Source organism: Gallinula chloropus, assembly GCF_964237585.1.
Source record: "Gallinula chloropus genome assembly, chromosome: 2".
Taxonomy (NCBI): domain Eukaryota; kingdom Metazoa; phylum Chordata; class Aves; order Gruiformes; family Rallidae; genus Gallinula; species Gallinula chloropus.
In genome coordinates, this window is record NC_140086.1 from 23,650,084 (window position 1) to 23,674,331 (window position 24,248).

General features: G+C 38.4%; 2 protein-coding genes across 2 annotated transcripts in view; both read left to right on the forward strand.

The window, feature by feature from the left end:
- Positions 1 to 278: 278 nt before the first annotated feature.
- Positions 279 to 4,152, forward strand: FBXO43 (F-box protein 43; the record flags this gene model as incomplete). The annotated part of the gene is made up of 4 exons (XM_084260070.1): positions 279 to 1,759; positions 2,631 to 2,733; positions 3,631 to 3,813; positions 3,904 to 4,152. The coding sequence occupies 4 exons, from the start codon at positions 279 to 281 to the stop codon at positions 4,150 to 4,152; spliced, it is 2,016 nt and encodes a 671-aa protein (XP_084116196.1).
- A 15,423-nt stretch (positions 4,153 to 19,575) lies between these two features.
- RGS22 (regulator of G protein signaling 22) overlaps positions 19,576 to 24,248 on the forward strand; it is a 62,221-nt gene continuing 57,548 nt past the window's right edge. The window contains exons 1-3 of the mRNA XM_084279870.1: positions 19,576 to 19,621; positions 20,265 to 20,293; positions 22,845 to 22,907. Of these exons, the coding sequence (XP_084135996.1) occupies positions 19,597 to 19,621; positions 20,265 to 20,293; positions 22,845 to 22,907 (117 nt within the window). The 5' untranslated portion in view covers positions 19,576 to 19,596. The remainder of the gene's footprint in view (positions 19,622 to 20,264; positions 20,294 to 22,844; positions 22,908 to 24,248) is intronic.

The following is a 24,248-nucleotide window of genomic DNA, read 5'->3' on the forward strand; positions in this document are numbered from 1 at the left end:
TTCACTCTCATTAGCTAGCTGGGTGTAAGATTTAATTTGCCTCACAGCATACTATTCTTTTTAATCACTCATTCTAACCTTCTGCTTGATTTCAGTTTATCTTTGTGTTCCTGTATAAGCACTATTTCTACTAATGAAAATACTTTTGTTGTGGCTGCTAGCTTGATAGACTTGCACGAAGCTTTCTTACTAGTCTGATGGTGTTTGGTGGCTACTTCTATTCTTTGTTTCAGAAATAACACAGACTTCACCTGCAAAGTCCAAGTGCCAAGCAGAGGATGTCAGACAGTCCTTCAGCAATGTTAAATATTCATAAAAGAAATAGATTAACATCTCCCAGCAGCAGTTTTAAATACTCCAATTTTAAAGACACAGGTTACACTTCAGTGTTTCTGGACAGCAGATGCAATGACTCAGTAAAAGATTCTGGTGTAGAACAAAAAGCAGCACTGAATTTAACAAGTTTATCATTGCTACAAGAGCCTTCTGACCACGCTCATCCAAATTCTCTTTTTCCTGTGTCATCATCTATTGAATATAAAATGAATTCTATATCTTCATCAGAAAGAAGGGAAGCAAATAGAAGTGCAGACTTTCTTGAAACTCCCAAAGTGAGTAGAAAAGGCTCCTCGCTACGCAGGAGGCTGCTTTTGTCCAAGGCTGTTCCAGCTGTCACAACTGTAGGAGGCTGTGAAAGACAAGCTAGTTCTTCAGGAAGCATCAGGAAAAAAATATTCTCTTCTGTATTGAGCTCTGAAGGAAAACTCTCACAAACTGCTTCAGATTCTCCAAAAGATAAAAGTTACAAACCTCTGACAGCTAGCACTTCAAAAACTGAAGACTCTAATCCTGGTTGCCAAAAACGGAGACTTTCCTTTTCACAACAAAGGACTTCTACACTAGATGAGTCCAAATGTAAGGACCCTTTGTTGTTAGAACCAGAATGTTTGTCTCCAATTCACTGTAAGGATATTACTAGTAGTAACGCTAATGAATTCAATGAAAGTGTCCATATGAGTGTTAGTGATGGGTTACTTAGGACTCCTACTGACACTGTGTTGCCTGAGGCTAACAAGGGTAAGTTCCTGACTGCTGTCGACAGTCTTGTTGAGAATTTTAAAGTTGAAATACATGATATAACCTCTCCCCATGTTAAGCTGGCAGACTACCCATCTCTTTCAACACCTGAAGATAGTGGATATAATTCACTTCATTTGGACAAATCAGGAGACTCATTGTCTGATCATGAGGGATCTTTCCAACAGTCCTTCCAAAAATGTAAAGAAGGTTCAAAAATTCTGGATACCAAAAGAAAGACAAGGAAACTTGAACGAGTTAGAAGGTTATCCACTCTTCAGGAGCAAGGCTTACAGTCAGAGACAGAAGATCACCATGGCGGTCCTTTTATTTCAGCATGTATGTTAACAGAAGGAAGAAACTTTATCAGTCAAGATGATGCATTATTTTTAGAAGACCAGCCTACCAGAGATGTAGTTCTAAGTCATGGAGATCTCTCAAGAACTCCAGCTCTGAAAATAGTTCATGATATTTGCTTGCAAAGACACGGATCAGACCAAAATCAAATATCAGAGAATACTGATGGAACAGAAATATATGCATCACAGCATGTTCTTGCTGGACTTATTGGCAAGAAAATGGGTCTTGAAAAATTAGATATTTTAACAGAATTAAAATACAGAAACTTAAAACATGTTCTTGCTATGGTTTTAGATGCTTTGACAGTGGAAAGTCTATGCAGGTAAGTACGACTGTGTCCTCTGCGTGTGTCCTGATGAAAATATGTATTTCTGAAAATAAAATATTGGGTATTGTCAATATAACTTCTTTATTTCTGGGGAAACAAAAAAAAGTTTTGTCACCATTAACCAAGTGGCTCTTTCTGTGTAGTTCTAAAAATATATTGTATGGGGACAATTCAAAACAAAGTCAAATGTGGGAATTAGTAAACCTAAACCCAAATAACAATACCTGTACATTTAAAATATATTAAAGATTTCTGTAAGCCTAGAAAGTAATTTAATCTCATTACAAGTTCACAATAATGCGTAGTACTCAAAATACATTTTCTAGATTTTTCCTTGTGTCTTTCATTTTCTCAGTTACTTCTAAGCACAAAGATGCTCCAAGTATTTAGCTTCATCTATAATGTTCTAGATTAATTTTGAATTAATAGAATCTGTGACTTATTTCAAAGAAATCAAGAGTGCTATGTGTGTTATTAATTAAAAGGGGATTAGACAATAGATGGAAATATAAGGGCACATTTGTTTTCAGAACACAACAATGTGACTTCAGAAACAACCTTGGTAAGTGGCTTATGTGGAAGGAAGAAACATAATTTTTAAGTCAAAGATATATTGTGTTATTTATATTGCACTTCTCTCAGCTTTTCTATTCTATGCAGTGGTGCATGAGGGCACATGAGATCCGTTTCACGACAATGCAGTGATGTCTCAAAGTACATAGCAGTAGTCTGGAAAATATCTGATAATATATGAAATAATGCAAAAATCTTAAAAAGTAGTCCTACTATCATGACTTCTGTGCTAGTTGGCAAAAATGTGAAAGTGGATAACTTTTTCTTTTTCTTTGTTTATTTTTAATTCCAGCATTTGGAAAGTAAGCAAAACCTGGCGTGAAATCATTATACAAGATAGAAGTGCAGATAAGAGGAGAAAGTTGTACATAAAACACCTGAGAGAAGAAGCTGGGGTAAGGTTTGTCTCAAAGGTAACATTTTTTTTTCAAGTGTGAAAAAAAACAGGTCAAAGGAAAGAAAAAACAACTTGTAAAGCTACAGAAAGGTAACTGATAGAGACAGTTCCAGCATGAGTATGAGAAGGATTCTAACAGAAGAATGCAATTGCTTTTATTGCCTTTCAACTGTCTATAGTTTTGAGTAGTTTCAACTATTTGATACTTTTTTTTATTCCTTCCTTTTTATTCCTCCCCCACCCCTCTTCCCCTTGAGAATCTTATAGGATCTCTTCCTCCGCTGATTCTGTCTTTGGATCTTAGACCCTATTTATACCTTTGTGTCATGTTCTTCCTCAACTTCAGTTTCACTCCAGTCTGCAGTGTAGTAGGACCTACTCTAAATTACTTCTGGATGATTTTTGGGGATGTTTGTGGCTAAACAACTTTGATGTACATGAGTATCAGAAGGGCACAGAAGTTTTTTAGGGAATTTCTAGAAAAGTAAGCATATGAATAGCAATATAAACTTTAGATGCTCCATGTGTGTATATATGTACGCTTCAGTGTAACCTTGCTTTAATTGTGACAAAGCTGATGTTTGCTATTGGGAAATCCTAAATCAGAAAGGACCAATGAAGAGTGCTAAAAGACAGTTGGCTTTTTACTCTGGTTGAGGGACTTTGGTTTTAATGGTTCCTCTCTCTCCTTCAATTACTAAATGTAAACATTTAATGGGAAATTCATGCACTTTACATTATTTCCTTTTCTAATGCGGTGTTGGGAGGTGAGGGGGGAAGAGAGAAAGCTGCGAATCCCAAATGAAATAAACCCCTGATTTGCCTCCTTTTGTGTGGGGGTTTGGGTTTTTTGTTTGCTTCTTTTTCTTTCCCTTTTCTTTTTAAACTTTAACAGGAATATTTATTGAAAGCTGAAGATGCTGCCACAAGACTTAATGTTCTCAATAGATCTGCTCTAAGGCCTGTTCAAGCTCAAGCCAGAATTGTAGCACAAACACCACTTTCATACATCAAACTTACACCCAGGAGATGCAGTTCTGTTCCCCATTCAACTAGTAGACAGGACGAATACATAAAAGTAGGTAGCTAAGAAATGATTCTTTTGTGTTTTAAGGAAATCTTCATTTATAAGAACTAAGTAGCTCTTCTGTCCCTCCTCTTGCTACAGGCTGCTAAAACTCTGTTCACAGATGAAGCTCTAAAACCCTGTCCAAGATGTCAATATCCTGCTAAATATCAATTGGTAAAGAAACGGGGAATATGTAGCAGAGAGGCATGTGCATTTGAGTTCTGTATATTATGTCTGCATGCTTTCCATGGGTCAAAAGAATGCAACAGTTTATCTGCAAAACGGATGAACAAAAATGATGCAGCTCCAGGAAGTGCCCAAAGCAAAAGAAATTTAAAAAGACTCTAAATTTGTAAGGCTTGTAACTCCTTACACTTAATTCCTTTTCCCCTTCACTTAAATTCCTAATATTGTTCATATTCTTCTTAAATATATGCATTTTTAAAGTATCATTCAATGTAATTTTGCTGACTTATGAAGACAATCTCATCTTAATTACCTTAGTATGTTTTTGAAAAAAAATGAACATTTTAAAACATTGTCTTGTTTTACCTGTTATGTAGTGATAGTTAGGTGCTTACTAACATCTTACACTTTTAATAAAGTATCTTAAATGTAGTCTTCAATATCTAGCTTACAGTACCTCATAGATGTTTAAAATGTGATTGTCTTAAGGACAAATTAAAGAAAATTTATTTTTAAAAAAAATTTAATGGGACTCATTTATTCTCTTCACTGTAAATGTTTTAAATATCTTAGTTGGAAACTAGGTACAGAAATAAAAAATACTTCTACTTATGTAAATGATGATACTTCACAAGCACTGTATTAGTTGTCTGAATTTGATATCAGAATAGTTATTTTGTTGTTCTCTTAGCTTCTATAATGCAAGTCAATTGCATTGTAATTTCTAAACCAATCTGATGCTGTGTGGATATTCTATTGTTTTCTACAGAATTTTTGTCTTTACTTGACTTCAGGTGATATACTATATATTCATACCTAAATATGCTGTTGCATTACATGTTGTTGTCAACTTAACTTTACATTTACGCTGATTTTACCTCATCTCCCAGATAGTACATCATCTTCATACTTCCCCTTGAATTAAACAATTGTCTACTGCCAGAAATCATCCTTTATCTGTAGATTTACTTAAGGCAATTGATTTAGCTCAAGCTAAATATGCTGATCCTTTACAGAAGAGCCTAATGTGCCTCTCATCTCAAATGATTTCTGTGTGTGGCTTGTTTTAAAGCCTAGCAATAGCAAACAGCTTAAAATGTGACAAAAGTGAACACAGTACTTGCTCTAGGAAGGTATAATGTTAATTTACTTCAATTGATTTCCTATTCATCCTTTCAGAGAATTAATTTGCCACGTGCATATTGTAGAACACTTGTCATCTGGTGTTTCTTTCCCTCTGTTTTTGTCCTATGTGCTATATTTGTGGTGATGTAAATTTACTGTGTGTATTTGTAGGTAAGTCTTGCCACCGAGATACTTAAAAAGTAATCTGACGAAAACCCCCAACCTTTCAATCAAGTATTAAGTTATAAGTTACGTATCTGCCTCTATTTCTTCACATATATATTTTAATTTTATTGTCTGAAAATTGCAAATAACTTCTGAGATTCTTTTTTTTTTCTTCCTGTGCAATCTGTGGATGTTTAAGACAAGGATGATGCACTTAAGGATATTCTAGAGACATCACTTCCTATTTCTCATCTTTAGCTGTTGTAATTTGCAATTTGGTTAGTAATTCTAGCATATTTGATTTCTAGGGCAGCTACACCTAGCATTTGAAAGGAGGAGGAAAAACATGGTTGATAAAATGTCATAGAAGTTTTTGTACTAACATTCTTAACCAAAGATGGTATCATTAAAGAAGAGATAAGCCCAATATATTGGCCAGAAATTCCCATTTATTGAGTGAATAAAATTACCAACACTTTAATTCCATAGTTATTTGTACATGCTAAGGCTTTGTGTTCTTCTCTGGAGTTAGACTGGTAGCACCTGAACTGGAAGACTGAAAGAGGAATTTATATAGAATCTACTCTGAGGGAGCAATTGAGGGAAAGCATTTTGGGACAAACTAGGGAATATAGAGGGGTGTGTGCATATATTTTTGGTTTAGGAAGGATGCAAATCATTACAGACAAGAAGACTGCAAGCAGGAATATTGCTAAACTTTTGGAACGTCAAGTGTTTGAGGTCTGCTTAAATTAATTTAGTTCAGGGACATAGTGGGTTGGGTTTTTTTTATTCTTGCGTATAGAGTAACAAACTGTACATTTTTAGAAATGTTTAATGCCTTCAATTAAGGTTAATCTGACATGATGAACAACTTTGTAGCCAGGAAGTTATAGTACACAAATTTAGTACCAGAAAAAAAGTATATAGTTTGTACCTTTATAAGAACTTAATTTGGATTAATTTTGCTTCTCATCACTGAACTATCAAGTATACTATAGGGAATGATAATAATGGCAATGCAGAATATATATAGCATGTCAGGCTGCTATTAGCATCACTACATTTTACCTTTGTTAAATGCCAATGCACTTCATTTAAAAAAAAAAAAAAGAAAAGCTTTAAATGCATTCTTGAATTTGCTAGAGTTAGGACAGAGGAGTGGGCTTGCTTCTTGCTTTCTCATCTGTGGTGGTGTAGTCTAGTGAGATGGTTTGGTCCTGACTAGAGGCCAAATGCCCACTAAAGCAGTTCTATCACTCCCCTTTTTCAGCTGGACAGGGCAGAAAATAGATATTGGGAGGCTTGGGAGTCCAGATAAGGAGAGGGAGAGATCATTCTGCAATTAGTGTCTTGGACAAAACAGACTCAGCACAGAATAAAGGAAAGAAAACTAATTTATTACAACATCCAGTGAAACAGGAGTTGGATAATGAGAAGTGCAGCTGGGTCTTAAAGCACCTTTGCTGCGCCCCCTCCCCCCCCTGCTTCCCTTCTTAGCAGACTCCACTTTAGTCCTGATTTTTCCTCCCTTCTTCAACATCCCCCACCCCCACCCATTGTGGTGTGGGGAGAGGCAGGGAATAAAATTCAGTCACTTCCTTACAAGCTACTTTCCTTTCCAGATCTTAACACCTCTACTTTCCCCCATCCCTCCCTCCTTGGCAGACCTTAGTCATAATTCTGCTCCCTTCTTCCCTCCCCACCTTGTGGCATGGGGAGGGGCAAGGAATGGGGGTTTCAGTCAGTTCCTCCTGAGTTGTTGTTCTTAGCTGGGGGTGGGGTGGGGATGGTGGAGCATTCCACACACATCCTTCCCCTGCTGCCCTGTGGGGTCCCACCCACGGGAGATAGTCCTCCCCAAATTTCTTCAGTGTGAGTCCTTCCTATCGGGGTGTCATCTCCTCACCATGTGCCAAGGCACAGCTCCCTTCTGTGGGCTACTGATCTTCAGGCCCATACTTCTCCAGCCTGGACCCCCACACTGTCACAAGTCTGCCAGCAAACCTGCTGCAGTATGGGTTGGTGTCTCCACAGCCTGTAGATGGTCTCTGCCCCATGTCATTATCCATGGGCTGCAGGGGGACAGCCTGCTTCACCATGGTCTTCTCCACAGGCTGCAGGGGCATCTCTCTCTCTGGCACTTGGAGTGTCTTGTTTCCCCCACACCTCCTTCTTCCCCACTTGGTGTCTGCACAGTTTCTTACATCTTCTCACTTGCTTCTCTGGTGGCAAAACACGGCTGCTTGTGGGCATTTTTCTCCTAAATGTGATTCCCAGAGGCACTGTGACCATTGCTGATGGGCTCGGCCTTGGCCAGCAATGACTCTGGCCTTGACTTGGCCGATGTTTACTCTCTGGGGCCTGCAGAATGCTTTTGGCTGCTTCTTGCAGGAGCCATCCCTGAAGCCTCCCACTTCTTTACAAGCATCCAGTTACACCAAACTGTGACATTCAGAAATTCCTGAGGCACCCCTTAATTTGAGAGCTTGACCAATAGATTTGAAAGTATTGGTGAAACAGGTACACCTTTGGATGGAAAGACATATGTGAACGTTGTTTGAGATTCAGTTGTTGTTAAGTATTCTTTCCCTTTGAGGAAAACATTTTGTAAGATGTGTGTGACCCCATCCAGACAATTTGCTTTTGCTAAAATCTGAATAATTCCTGGGGTTCTGAATTTGTTCTAGTATAAGCATTATTTGTTTTTAAAGGTAAAATCTTTTGGAATCTACTGTGTACATCCAACAAGGAGCAGCTTGAGAGGAAAAAGTGTGAAATATGACTCGGGTAATTTTAGACACCTTCCCTCCTGTTTTGGTATGCTTGAACCTTTATCTTTCTAAATCTGCATCACAAAAATCATTTGAATCAAATCACTCTTGTTCAGCTAGGTCTGTCATGAATGTCACTATGCACTGGTGGTTGGGTGAAATGAGTTCTCTGCTGTCATCCACTGCTGCACCAGAGGTGGGGGGAAGTGAGAAACCCAGACTTGTCTATCGGTAATGCTTCTCTCTGACAGTGATTGGTTTGGGTTTTTTTTTTTAAATAATAAAATGAGCTTTATGCCTTGACATAAGGGAGAAATAAAATAGTGATATTCTTAATGTGTGGGTAAAGGATAATGTATTTAACAGAGCATGTGGTATGTTACAGTTATCTGTCAGACTAATAATTTGGGTGACGGGAATAATTTTTTTTTCATTAGATTTGATTGTGCTATTGACAGAAGCAAAGACTTTGTGGTAGGGGAGTGAAGTAACCTTTTTGACTCCCTGTTAGTATGCTTTTTTTTTTCTGTATACTGTATCCCTCAATTATTCCCCATCACACTTGAATGGACTTAAATCAAAACAAAAAAGAACAAAGGCTCCTACTTCGTAAGACACAGAAAACCAAACACATGCACCACCACCTCCGCCCCCCCCTCCCCCCGCCCCGAAAATAAAAAGAAACCCTAAAGACAACAAGCCAAACAAACCCCACCTTCTCCAAAAGCCTCCACAAACACCACCACACAAAAATAACATTCGTGAGTGACAGGGTATTTAGGGATGCGCATCTAGTGTCTTTCTCTTTCTGCTAGACCGAATTAATTTTTGGAGACCTGAGGTCAGGTGTTAACACTTCTAGCTAGCACAGAGAAGGATGAAAAAGTGGTCCTTGGCTAGAATGGACAATAGTCCAGAGTTTTGTAAAATATCCAACTCATGATTATATTCCAGCTCAAGAATTTTTCTTACAATTAACAACAGATTGTTGGAAAGGGATGAAGATAATAGTTGGTTTATTTGCTGCCTAAAACCTTAATTTTGCAATCCTTATTTCCCTTCAGACAAACATGATCTATAGTGGGAGGAACGATAATGCTTACAAATGAAGCCCAGGGAATGTATTTAAATTTCTGAAGGTGATGGTTTGAGCCAGAGCTGTGGGTTTAAATTTTAAAAAAGAATTCTTAAAAGTAAGCTTTTCTTGCTGACATATGTTGCTGCAAGTGTTGTACTTCATAAATCTTTTTTTTTTTCTGGAGCAACCACCATAAACCTCAAGTGGTCTGTGAGAAGGAAATTGAAAATATTTAAGTCTCTGATCATTTTTCCCTTGGTGACAAGTATGGAAGATCTTAGGCAAAGAGCCCATTATAAATCTTTTGATTTGTTTATAGGATAGAGAATGTTAGTATGTTCTATCACTAACTAGCTAAAAAGTAATAATAATAAAAAAATTACATAATGGAGCTCATCAACATCTGACATACTATTTTCCTATTCCATATACTGGTTATTCATTAGTACCTCTTAGGCAATTTAGGCCATTCAGGTTAATTTTAATACAATAAATAATTCCTTTTCTTTATTGTCATAGGAACATGACGAAATACCTCAGATTAGAAAACAGTGTCATATTAGATAGGGACTGCTGGAGTCTAGTGCCAACTCTTATGATGACTCAACAAGTTCTACCTCAAAACTGGATAAAAAGTTCTGATGACCTTTTTTTTAGACCTATTCCAGATTGCTCTACTATTCAGTTAAATAGTTGCCCTTTTTTCCCCCAGCATTGCTACGAAAGTAGCTATTTTATACATCTGTTCTTCCCCTCTGACTTCTGTCTCCAGTGTTATGACTGTAATATAAATGGCCCCTCTTTATTTCCCTGACAAAAAAAACGCTGACCTTGGTCTCATCTCTTAGCTACAACCTCTGTCTCATGGATTGTCTTAATGATTCTTCACTGTGTCCATTGGATTCTAGTCTGTGAATCTATGTGATCAGTATGCCAGGTAAAGACTCCTCAAGACCCTGAATAGTATCAGGCCTTTCTTTTCTCTACAAGAAATACTTTGGCCAATGCAATACTTTTATGTCTTCTGCACACTTGCAGCTTAGTCACTAGGTGTAGTACTCCCACATTCTTCTCTCTCAAATTTTGAAAAGATCCCATTTTTCCTGTAAATTCTTACTTGAACCATAGCTGTGTAACCTCACACTTTGTGCAACTAAGCTTTAGGCTTTTTACATTTTTTTTCCTACTTCAGTCTCACGGTGACTTAGTATTTGGTATGATTGTGTTTTATATCTATAAGCGCAAATTCTTTGTCTGTAGTGAATCTTATAGGATTTTTTTGGGTGCAAAACATCTAGCAGATTCTGTTTCAACTTGTCAGATGCCCCAACAAAATCTGACTACTTCTTGGGAATAATGTGTTAATTTGGTTAAACAAAACCAAATCTTGCTTTTACTTAGACTTCCTGAGCTCTGCTTAGTTCAAATTCTCATTAAAGAAGAGACAATGCATTTTTTTTCCACTTAACGTTGACAAGCCTCTGTACAGTGTTAGAACCTGTCCACGTTTGGTGGAAGTCTAAACGCTAGTAAGGCCTTAATGTGCTGGGTACTAATGGCGTTCTGAATGAAGCCATAAACACTGATATTGAATGCTAGTAGCTTCTTATAAAAATAGATCTCTGACTTGGAAACTGGAGTTTGTGTGTTAAAAGCCCCTCTAATTTTTCCTCTCTGAGTTTTAAAGCTCATGTTGAAAAAAATCCTGTGAGGGTTGTTGAGTCTTGATTCTGTAGGTACCTTCAATGTCTGGCAACTGGGGTGTGGAAACTGTGCCTGCATTTCAGCTGCTTCTTTTCCATCCTGAATCCTAGTGAAAAAGCTATTTCCGTTAGCTGTTTACACTTAGAGACATTGTGTCATGACTAGAACCAGATGAAGCGGTAGGAGGGTGGCAACTTCTGGCAGAAGAGGAAGTTAGCTGGGAAGCAACAGTACCCTAGATAAATACAGTAACACTACCTAAAAGTTATCATTTGGAGCTGCGAGGGTATTGCAGAATTCGTCAGCAGTTGTGCAGCAGTCTTCCACTTTAAAATAAATCTTAATTATCACCCTAAAATGCTGCTGTTGCCTAAATGGAGGACTCCTATCTCATGTTCTAAAGTTCCCAAGTACTTAATTGTGTGTAATGCATTTTTGAGGCCTGAAGAATGCATCTAGAAATGCCTTGTTCTGCCAGGACTCAGTAGCACCATACCTAGCCTGTATGTAGACCATTGGGATACAAAATGTTTTCCTCTGATACGATTCCTCTGCCATCACATTTTCCTGGTACACATTTTGATATGTTAGATGCTACACAGATTGTGGCAATTCTTTGGATTTTAAACATGAATTTGGGCTGTGTTGAGACCATTCTCCCATCTTTGGAAAAATTTTGTGGGAGTGCTGCTTTTGTACAAAATATTGGAATTTCAGGTTCAATTTTCCTTTATCTTTTACCTATGGTATACTCTGCTGTGGCAAACAAACTAATTTTGGGATGCATTGTTCTCCAGCTTTGTTATTGGAAGTGTTTATGTTGAGAAACTGTTCCAAAGCTCTGTATCCCAAAGGACACAGTAAGAGGGGGCATGATTTTTTTGTAAAGGGCAAGGCATGGGTCCTGTTTTCTGCTTCTGGCAGAACGCTCACTGGTGTACTGCTTAAGTTCCTGTGCTAGACTTTTTCCTTGGCTTGAATAACTGTCATAGACTGGTCCAGGGAGAACGTTATGCAAACCAGAATAGATAACAAGAAAAGAAACTAATTCTTGAAATGATTTGCTCAATTAACTAATTTAAATGTAAAAATATCTTGAGGGTTGAACTGCTTTCCTCACTGAAAATTGTCCTCGGTTTCAAGTGCATACGTTCTGGTGATAGATATATTTTATCACAAGGGGGCACCAAAGATTTTTCTAACAGAACTTAATTAGTGTTTCTTCTTGCTTTAACCCTTAAACATTAACTCAACGTTGCAAATGCAAAATGTTTTGGATAGCTTAAAGCAAGGGTGGCCATAATTCCTGCCCTCAGGAGCTGCATACCAAAAATCTTAAAGAGAAGAGGGACATCCTGGGAATCAATTCAGATGGTATTCCTTCTCCAGGGCCTCCTTCACAGGGTGAAGCTGTGCTGGGCACACAGCCAGGTCCTACAGCAACCAGGCAAGATCACAGATCTGGCCTAAATAGTGCCTCCTGGCTCAGCTGCCCTCTCAGCCATGGCCTTGGATTATCCATCAGTCTCCATGGCAGCCTGGTGTGTAACTTATGGAAGAGTTGCAGCTAAAGTTTTTGAGATCTGCTAGTTTCAGGTGCTCTATGTTTTGGATTTTTATTAATTATAGAAAATGTATTTGATGATAAAATCCAATATATTTTTACAAAGTATGGATAGTGTACAAGTGTCTCCTCAATCTATCATGGTTTAAAGTCATCACAGGAAAAATAGTATTGTATGCATCTTATTCATACTTAATTGATGTTCTGATGGCTTCAGTGAACAAGAAAGGGAAAACATTAACTTTTTTAAACTAAAAATTGGGAGGGGGACAAGTATTTCCAAGGAGGATATTTTAAACTACATAAGAATGGCAACTTTATTTTTAAAAATTTTTTCAGTTTGTTAAATGTAAACTGGGTGAGAATTTGGGAACTTAATGCATTCATTTTTCATTAACTTGGTGCTTCTGGACTCCAGGAGAGCAACAGATAAGAAAATGCCTACAAAAGAAGGTGGCTATAATGTTGCATGCTTTTCTGAAGCATTATTGAAGTCTTAAGAGTGCCTATTAGTTATGGATTCTTATACCATTTTTAACACCCGTTGTGTTCTGGAAACTCAGGTACATGAAGTATTTTTCTTTTCTCCTCCTGATTTTGTTTATTTGTTTTGTTTTAGCTGGATTAGTCTTCTCAATCTGTTTCATTATACAGCTGCATTAAGCACTCCTGGCTTCATAGCACAAAAAGGTGGGAGCTGATTGTCAGTGGAATGTGCCATCTCAAAGAACACTGCTGTTATCCACAAGCTTTATGCATCTGTAATATCCTACATGGATAACTTAGCTCTTTTGGGAATCCTGTGTTTGGGGACTGTTACTGACATCTGTTCGATTGTAACAGCAAGACTGGAAAGACCTGTGTGTTTAGTGTCTCTTGTTGAGTGTGTGCCACCTACTGCCAGGAGATGATCTTGTTAAAGGATGTGTTGTTCCTGTTTGCTGAAGCTTCTTCATATGCCTCTTGCATTAGCCCCTTAATTGTCTAGAATACCTGTTAAGCCAAAATCAAGGAACTGAGCTGACCTAAATCAAGCTGCAAGCAACCCTAGAAAAAATAAGTCACGAAACTTGCTTGCACAACTAAAAGTAAGAAGTGTCAGTAAACTTGCAAAGCTTAAATTAGCACAGCCAAAATGCATTACAAAACATGACTCCAGTTTATCTGAACAAAAAAAGAGAGAATAGACTGTGACAACACAGACTTTTGTATGTAGTGCCAAATTTCTGATACATTCCCTGACAGTGAAATCTCTGAGAAATAACTGCCATAGTTTCTTCTGATCTGTAACTTATGGCTCAGTTGAAAGCTATGCTACGTTAACTGTAGTAGGGTTGCTAGCAATAAACTCTCCCTGCCTTGTTGTAAACTTATGCACCCTGCCACTCTTGCGTGTGGTTTGATGGCTGGGGCTTTAGTAGTTAGTCCTTTCCTGATTTTCGTATTGTCTTACAGAATAACCTTATTTCTAATACAGTTCTTCATACTGCCACAGTCTTGCGAATAGTTTTTTAATCAAGTCTTAATGCTCCTTTCCAAAATTAGAAAAGGTAGTGTGATGTTCTCCTAGCAGTTACCTCATAAGACACCAATACAGTTTCTGAAAGGATCAGATGACTGCAGGTATGAATTAGGCAGCTGTCATGTATGAGGTAGCAAGAATATAAATCTATGTAACAAATTGCCAAGTGGTCCTTCCAAATTCCAAATCACTTTCCAGATTTGTCTCTCTACTCCCTTTATCTTTTCCAAGACCCATACTAAGCAAAGGGAAACTAAACTTTATTTGAAACATTTAAACTTCATAAAACACCTTTACCTTGTCCTGGTAGAATAAAATTGTTGTAAAGAATCCTTGGGCCGTTGGTGAGATGGGCAAGTCAAGGACTATTCTCCAGTGACTATCCAAATAGTCTTTTGTAGAGGTCAAGCTCTTTGGATTTGCATTCCCTCTGGGAGTTTCTCCCATAAAGAAAAAAGTTTTTAATGTTGTTAGACTAGAGATATGCCCCATGTCTTTACTATTTAGCCCTTCTGTCCTGGTTCTGGCCAGGCCAGAGGTAGCCTCCCCAAGCAGCCAGCACAGGTGAGCTGAGTTGGCCCAGGCTGGTTTCCACACCACCTGACATCACTCCCCCATAAAATGGGCTGGATGGGGAGTGATGCTCCTGGGTGCCTCCAAGGAAGTCTGAGTGCAGTCTGGTGTGGGTCTGTTCTCTTGTCTGTGCAGTACTCTGTGTTATCTTTGGATGTGAGTGAAATTTGCTGTTATTGTTCCCCTTTCACGGTGCTTTTGTCAGTAAACTGTCCTTATCCCAACCCACAGAGGCTCTGTCTATTTCTCCATAGACAGAGCCACATGTGGTGCCCAGCCACTGCTTGGGGGTGAACCACCACATCTTCCACCTTCCTATTTTATTTTAAAGTACTTACATTTTGTACCTTCACAGAATTGTAGGGATTGGAAGGCACCTCAAGGGATCATCAAGTCCAATCCCCTGCCAAAGCAGGTTCCTTAGGACAGGTCGCACAGATAGGCGTCCAGACAGGTCTTGAATATCTCCGGAGATGGAGACTCCACCACCTCCCTGGGCAGCCTGTCCCAGGGCTCTGTCACCCTCACTGTGAAAAAGTTCTTCCACATATTGGTGTGGAACTTCCTGTGCTCCAACTTGCAGCCATTGCCCCTTGTTCTGTCTCTACAGACCACTGAAAAGGAGCTGGCCATTTCCCCGTGTCCCACACTTGAGATATTTATAAACGTTACTCAGATCCCCTCTCAGTCTTCTTCTCTCAAGGCTGAACAGCCCCAGTTTATTCAACCTTTCCTCATAGGGGAGATGCTCCAGGACTTTCATCATCTTTGTAGCCCTCCTCTGGACTCTCTCCAGGAGATCCCTGTACCTTTTATACCAGGAAGCCCAGAACTGAACACAATACTCCAGGTGGGACCTGACCAGGGCAGAGTAGATGGGGAGGATCACTTCCTTTGACCTGCTGGCCATGCTCCTTTTGATGCACACCAACCTCATCTAGGCTATCTTCAGGAATATTTTTTTCTCTCCTTTCAGAATTCTTTTAGGTGCTCATATTCCAAGTAACTGTTTCCTTGAGTGTCTGGCTTAAACAGTGCCGTAAACTGGAACTATCAGATTCAACACAGAGAGGCTGTATCACCGTGACAGGCAGAAGCTGCCATTTTGCCAGCAGCATAATTTAAGGCATTTAAGAGCCAACTATCTGATGATCAATTTGTGCTTTCCTCCCAGGTTCTGACTCCCATTTTGGCAGTCCTGCAGTCAATATTTAAATAGGTTTCCTAGCACCTGTTTTCAGTTTGAGACTGCTGCTTTCAGATGCAAATGCTAAAATGTATGTGGCAATCATCCAAAAAAAGAAAGAGTTACATTTAACTAAAGTTGGGTTTCAGTAAAGATATTTGGATGTTAAAAATATCACAGGATGAAATGCCCACCTATATCTGAGATGGGGAGTTTCTATTGAAAATCAGGGGGGATTATTTCATAGCTGCCCTTGGGAATCCCTCAAGATGTCTATCTGGTTTTTTAAATAGTATTTGCTACTTTTTGAATGAGTAATTAATTATGGGGATGTTTGTGACTTCACTGTGACTTCTGCCAGGAATCAAACACAGGTTAGCACCTAAAAGCACAAGTGTGTGTTTGGATTTAATAAAGCAACCCAATGTATGTCTTTACTTGAGTAAGTCACAAGGAGGAGACCTGTTCACCCAGTAAACTGGCATAGTTTATGTGCTCGGTTTTTGAGCACAAAGTTGTCTCAGCAGTTTTGATCTGATTTGCCTTGCTGATACTTTGAAACGCTTCTGGCAAATGTTTGAAACCATAAATTCCTGAGAAGTGTGGAGGAAAGGGACAATAGCAAAGTCTTGACTGAAAGGTCATCTCTCTAAATGACTTTTCAGTAACGAGCAGAAGAGAGAGATGCCAGCAAAGATGGAGAGGACCGAATTATATTTTTAATCCTGTTTGTCTTCATGTGCAAATCTCTTCCTGTGCTGGGCTTCTGCTTGACTACCATTTTCTCAAAATGCTAATAATTTTCTAATAATGCTAACCTACTTTGAATCTTTTTGCTTTCTTCTTTCTCCTGTCTAGTATCTTACTGGTACCACCTTTTTTAGAACTTATTCTCTATCCTGTCTAGCCATTCATCTTTTCTACAAGATCAGGTGTTTTTTGGGACAGATCGTGGCTTCAACTATATTTATGAAACATTCTGTAGGTCTGCAGTTCTGCTAAGATAAATAAGCATCAAAGTGAAAATGAGACAAGAGCATGGAAAATAAGGAAAACTCTGCTCTGGCAGGTTAGACTAGATGATCTTTCGAGGTCCCTTCCAACCTCTAACGTTCTGTGATTCTGTGAAAATGAGCTTAATCTTTATACCTTGGCTTCACCAGCTGGTGAAATTTTAACTGGCAATATAAAAATCAGGACTGACACCAAGTATTTGATCTAAATGTGTGTTGTTGACTAAGATGAAGAGCAAGTGGCAATGGCTATTACTAGATTCTCTAAGACAGAGTATATTGTGTATTTCTTCATGAGCTTAATCTGAAATGCAGTCACTGAAGTACACTACAACGAGAACAGACCTAAGAGTTTGATACTCAAAATACCAGATGACAGGAGAGGAAAAAGGACTTTTGTTTTTTTATTGACTCATTTCCAAACTTCCATTTTATCTAAGCTGACTTGTGGCTTCCACTTCAAATTTAAAAAAAAAAAAAGCATTCATCATGTTCCTGTTGTTTTTGCTTCAAAAATTACAAGCAACTAGGGAAGTTTAGTAGAATGTTATACACCAAAGACTATGGCTAAACCTATACCAGAAAGGAAGATGGGCTGGGGAAAAGGAGTGGAATAAGACTTAGCTTAAACATTTGAAACTGTATTAATAATAGTTTGGTTATGAGACAGTGCAGTCTCATATTCAATGCAGTGCAACTCTTTTACCTGCTCAAAAGGTTTCAATTTACATTTTATGGGCTATCTTGTTATGCACATTTCCCTTCCGTACGCATTAGGTATTCCAATTTTACAGAATATTTGAAATGTTTGAAATATTTCATAATCACAATAGAACATGTCCTGATTCATGACACTAAGAAATCATGTGTTTAAACATATGGTATTCCATGTTAGCCTACTGTTTGTCATGTCTTACTGAATAGAATTTTATACAGAGAACTTAAGGGAACACTGATCATGCTGTTTAAATTGTTCATAGCTCACTGAAGTTTGAATCTTTATATTTTATTCTTTCCTTCTGTTGAATATGCTATTCATATATATATATATATATCAGACTTCTGACTGAAATTTGTATCTTGAGTGTGGTGGTGTTCAGCTTATCTCTTAGGTCTTTGGAAATACTGTTTTTCCCTTAAGTGAAAAAACCCAACCCAAAACCACAAAACATTCCACCCCAAAAATCTAATTACACAGCTAATAGATATTACACCCAGACAATTAGAAGAGGCATTATTCTGGCATTTAGTGATTAGAACAGTGATGTGGGCAGGCACCTCGAGGTGTGGGAATGTGCGTCTGGAGTTGAAGGTGCAAAATATCATGTATTTCTAGGAGATGAAGCCCTTTCCCTGCCTCTATGATGTTTGATTTGTTAGTTGCTCATTTTTTGACAGTCATCAATTCCTGGACTTTAAGCTGTAGTCCCTGAGCATGTGCATTTGTTTGGGTTTTACTTGATCTGGATTTCACCAAAGTTGTGTATGAATTAAAATAAAACTTTCTTCCACTGTTGGAGTTTGATTGGAGATACTATGTAGTTCTGTGAAAGGTAGCACAAAGGATAGAGTTTACTGGGAATGGGAAGCTCTTGGTGCATTTTGGGCACATTCTGAGCACAGATAGTGGATTAGTCTTCTTAGAGGAGCCCAGCATGGAATTTACATATGTGGCATCCTGTACAGCTGATTGTAGTGGAGATCTGATTTGCTTGGTTGGTACTTTTAAGCACTTTTCCTGGTGGGATTTAAGCTATGCTACTGAAAGCAGTGCTGTTCTGGAAATAAGCAGCAGTAGAACCTTTGAGGGAATTTATATGCCAAAAAACCTGAAGGTGCCTGAAGAATTAATGCAGTTCTAGGATCAGATACTTGCTAGGTAGGATGTTTTCAGAGCCCAGTTGTGGAACACCTAAGGTCCACTGAAATCCTCAGATAGGAGGCTGAATTCTTTCTATGTACAGAGCTGTTAGTGTCTATACCAGAAACGTGATTGCTTAAATCCTGGAGTACCCCCTCAAGCCAAGGCTGAAACTAACACTCTAGGAAAGAACTCTATTTTATGTCTCCCAATGTCTTTTCTCCTGCCACCTAGACTATTTATAAACTTTTCCTGAACTACTGGAAAATGCATCTGCCTTTGGATTTTTTTCTAGGTCCGGGCTCCGGCAGCGGGAGGAAACAGCGAAGGCTATTGCCAGGGCTGCAGGTTGCATTTCTAGCACATCACAATGGAGCCATTTGTACCTGTTAGGAAACAGCCTAGGTTTCATCTTGCCTTAGCAATACAAAGCTCCTCACCTTTTTCTTGCTTGGCTACAGTGGAAGTTCTCTACCATAAATAGGAATTACTTTGTTCCTTGGGATCAAGCCTTACAGCATGCTTTATTTGATACCTGGTGTAAATCTATCTGTCATTACTTATATTGTGAGAGATCTTATTTAAGGTAAAGATCCCAAATGGCTGAAGGCTTCTGCTAGTGTAGGAGAGGATGGAATATAATTATGCACTAAGAACTGCCTAAGCTGGTTGAGAAAGGAGAGTTTAATTATATTCCTTGCTGCATATATCCTCAAATTCCTAGTTCACAAGCATCTTTTTTGGGACCACATCATCAGTGTGCCTGATATCTGAGTCCTCTTCGGGGAGCTTTGCCTCAGCAATACAAGTATTTGCTTAGGGCTCAGCTCATCCCGTGCATTGTTTGCAGTGCCATAGCAACCCCACTTGCTGTGAGCCGCCCAACACAGCCAGCCAGCCCTGGTGCAGACCAGCAGGCCTCAGCCAGGCCCAGGGACTCTGCAGCTTCAGCTTCTGTACGGCAATCAAGGATTTCACCTTTGCAAATGAGGTCATAAGCTTGCAGATGTGGGTGCTGGCCATTACGCATGTAGATCCAAGATGCAGTCGAAGAGGCTTACCACTGGTATGTAATGATTTCCTCACAGGGTCATGGCCTGACTCTGTGTCAGATGGGGGGTATGACCCCAGGGTGGTTGTCCCGGGTACAGAGATGGTGATACCAAAGAGGGAGATTTTGAACTTGACTGGCAAAAAATCATCTGCCTGAAGAAAGAACTTTTCTCCCTTCAAATGGCATGATAAAAGAGGGAATATTCTCTTAAAATGAGTGAGATTTGATTATCTGGGAACACCCACAATTAAATTTTTTTCCTAATTTTTATCATGTGATTCATAATATTTGCTGTTCAAGACTCCCGGCTTCACACAAATCTGTATTTTCATTAAAACCAGCAAGATTCTAGTAATCGATTTTGCAGAGAAAAGCTGAAAAGAAGTTAACTGATATGTATGAGAAATAGTCTAGTTAAATAATGCTTTCATTACATTTAAATCATTCTTATGATATTCAACCTTTTTATGCATGGGTCAACATTACTGCATGTTCTTAGAATTTATTTTGTTTCCTCAGGCTAAGTTATTTTATTTCAGAATATCCAGGAAGGTTGTCATGCCTCACTACATTTTGTTTCTGTTCACTAATTGTAGTTGAACAAGCTTAATTGTATTGCTTGGATAACATATGGTATTTCATTTTTGCCTTTCAGAGCCTCCACGTATAACAGAAGAAGTGTTTGTAAGTATGCTTTATAAGGCTTGATCATCATTTGTCCTACAGTTGTAGGGAAAAAAGGCAAAACATCTTTTTGGAAACTCTTGTATGGTTTCTTATTTCTCTCCTCCAACTACAGAGTACTCAGTAATTTTCTACCATTTTCACAGACAAAAAATTACTTAGTTTGCAAGTAATTAATAATAATAAAAAAAAGAAATAGGAAACTTGGAAGGATAAGGATGGAAATGGAGAGGAGAATGAAATGGGATGACGGAAGGAAACAATGGACTGAAATGTTCAACATAACCGGTTTAAAAAATCTCCCTACTTTAAGATTTCTACCCTTTGCTCATAGCTAATTGTAGGTTTTCCTGATGTTTGCTGTCTTATTTGAAAGGTACATATGTTTACCTTCTACCTTACATGAAATTACACTTTAAATCTTGCACCTTAGGTAATGTTTGTCTCTTTTCCATGTTGGATGTTCTTGTAACTGTGTCTTTTAAAGTATAAATGTATTTCTATTCCTTTGGAACCCTCCAGATAAATATGATTATATTATCATAAACTGAATCAACACCGAAATGAGTTAGAGGTAAATGATATATATTTATAACAGTTATTTAACATATATGAATTTGTACATGAGAAAAAACAGATAGATGAAAACATCTCTCAGCTGGACATTTACATCACATTACACCTTGATTCTGCAGGCTATGTAATGTGACTAGACATGTCTGACTCCAGATGAACGTCACATAAGGACATGAAGCTGTCAGAGTTCTATGCATAATCAGAGTTTTGTACTAACTTTAACTTTTGACATGTAAAGATGCCATTTATTATGTATTTTTTAAGAGTAGATGCAATGTGAAATGCAGACATTTCAAGATGGTGCCACTTTTATCCATGTCCAGCTTCTCTGGTGTCTAATACCTCCATGTTTCTGTACTTTTTCATGCTGACAGTAATAGAGAAACCTATCAGACGGATGGAAATTCATTAGGTTTGTTTGTACACCATTGCCAAAATGATTCTAAAATTCCTTTTCATGTTAAAAGAGTGATAGAAAATTCCTACTTGTGCACAAATTGCATGAAGGCAAAGCTGTAGTTTTGGAAAAAAATTTAGCACTCCTGGATCTCCAGTTGCAATTGTAAGTCCGCTTTTTCTAGTCATAATTTGGACTGTGCAGCAGGAAAGATGTCATGGGAATAAATGAAACAAAATTTTTCCTAACACAAAAATCTAAGCAAATCTAAGCTCTAGTATTGAATATACAACTCCACAACCATAATGTACAAGTATGAAAGTGCAACTATGCTTTCAAATGAAAATAAGATTGACCACAAAAAGTCCCTCCAAAACCCAGAGGAAAATATATTGTGTATAGATGCAGTAAGATCAGTAAGTAGGAACGCTTGCATTAATAAGGTCATAAACATTTTACTGATTAATCAACCACTGTGTTTACTTTTCTTGCTGTTATATGGGACTACAGAGAATTATATCCTTGGTGAATTAAAACCACATGTTACCTGCATATTCTTAAAGAGCTTAGACTTCATCCTGTAATAAATTATTTTGAATAAATCCTTTGACGCAATAAAATATTTACATGGGGTATTATCATACCTAGCTCTCTTCAGATTTGTCCTTATCAGTGCCAAATCTAATTGTGCAGTACCCAAACCAAACATGAGGCAGACTGCAGCTTGCTTGTAAGGAATTTTTTTGTTACTTGTGTTAATACTTGCTGAATTGAGATTTCTGCATCTGATTGCCTAGTGACATTAATGAGAGGATTTTCCATTGACTTCCAAATGTTTTGGGTTAGATACTTTGGTAAATTCTCCTAATTAATCAGTGGCCTAACACCTCGAGGTCCATGGTACTGCAACTGCGTCAGACCATGAGCCTGTGATCCAGATGAAGTGTAACTTCTGTAATGCAGAGAGCTTTGTTTTCAGTGCTGTTAGCATTTTCTTGAAGTGAGCATGAGCTAACTTGCCTGTCCTGTATCAGTCACAGCAGCACAAGTGCTAAGGAATAAATAAGGCCAGACTAATACCATCAGGTCATGTCATATAGCACACAGGGGCCTTCCTGAGTTCGTGTTAAAGGAGATTAGCTCAAGATTTCTTCCTTGTCTAAGTACAAGCTGTCTCTGGGTTAGACACTGTGGAATTCGGGTCAAGATACTTCCTGCCTACAAGTGATACCATGTATTATAGTATAGGAAGTTCCGCACCAACATGTGGAACTTTTACACAGTGAGGGTGACAGAGCACTGGGACAGGCTGGGTTGTGGAGTCTCCTTCTCTGGAGATATTCAAGACCCATCTGGACGTCTGTGCAATATGAGCTAGGGAGCTGCTTTGGCAGAGGGGTTGGACCCGATGATCTCTCGAGGTCCATTCCAACCCCTACCATTCTGTGATTCTGTATGTACTTAAAAGTTTGCATGTCATATCTCATGAAAATAATCGTTGTTTGAGAGAACAGTGTGTTCAGAGCATGTTAATGCAGATCAGTGCGAGCATTGTTTTGTGGTTTTGTCTCTCTGTAGGAAGACTGTTTAGCCACAGATGGTATGTTTGTGGACTACTTCAACGAATTTTTGAGTCTTCCGGTAAGTACTTCACAGAAATCCCTTGCAAAACACAAGAAACACCTTACTAAGATTGGTAGTAAGGTAATCCAGCATAGAACATTTTCTGTTTTGCCACTGGGAAATAAAATGGGCTTTGCAATATGTCTGTATTTTAATGGTAGCAACTCTTATTGTTCAATATTATTATCTCTCAGGAAAAATAACACAGTGTCTGGACTTCTGGAGACAGATTTTATTTTGCAAATTTGCATATTTAAATCACTGTGCATTAAAATAATATGAATAGGGCATGAAAAAGAGATGAAAATACTGATTTAAAAACCATAAGGAGTTCACTTTTATTCCAGTATCATGACATGTTGACGTAACAAATGTTTGTCCTTTTACATTCTTCTGGCCATGTACTCAGTGATTGATAACCATTTTTCCTCAGCAACCTACTCTGTTTCTCTTAATGGCTGAGAAGACATCAAAGTTGGCATTCCCCTCTTCTTCCCCTCCCATCTATCTGCAGATAGACTTCATTCTGTGGGCTGATCCAGTTGCAGTTAGACCACCATACACAATGCCCTAACTAGTTGCCCCATATTTTGCTCCTTTTCCCCATGAACTACACCGGCTCCCCACACTCTCATGGGAGTCAAACGGACTATCTTGCTCCTTCAGTGTGAAGCCTTGAAAAGCTGGAATCAAAACTCACTAGCCTTGGTGACTATTAAGCAGGTATTCTTTATTGCAGCGCTGGGCACACAGGGGATTGCTCCTCTGAATGTGTTTAAAGCAAAATCTTTCCTATTTATACAGATTAGCTATACATATTCATTACATTTTCTGAGAAAAGGTAGGGTTATGCAAATTATTTCCAGGAAGTAATTTACATTAACTCCTTCCAGATAGAGCATGCTCAGTGGCACTCAGGGGGTCTTCTGATGGTCTTCAGGGATGAAGGCTGGTTGTCTTCCTCTCTCTCAGTGCATGCTCTTTACAGTTTCTCCATAGTTTCTAAACCACATTCCTGTGCTCAAAAACATATTCCTTCACAAACTAGTTAGCAACTCTTTTTAGCTGAAAGTAAGATACACTCTGTCTTTTATTTGGTTATTGCTCTCATGATTTATGACTCCCCTTTTCAAGGCTCTTCTGCTGTTATGGTTAAATTTTGTAGCCTCTCTCATGAAACAGCTCACATGGCTACAGCCATATTCTACTAAAATGCAAAACAAATCTAGTCTTAAAACACACAAATACTGTCTATTCTCAAAACACACAAATGCTGCTTATATTAAAGCTATATTAATTAATTGTCTCTTAAGCTACACCTATATCAATCTACTCAGCATTATTACATATCATTGAATC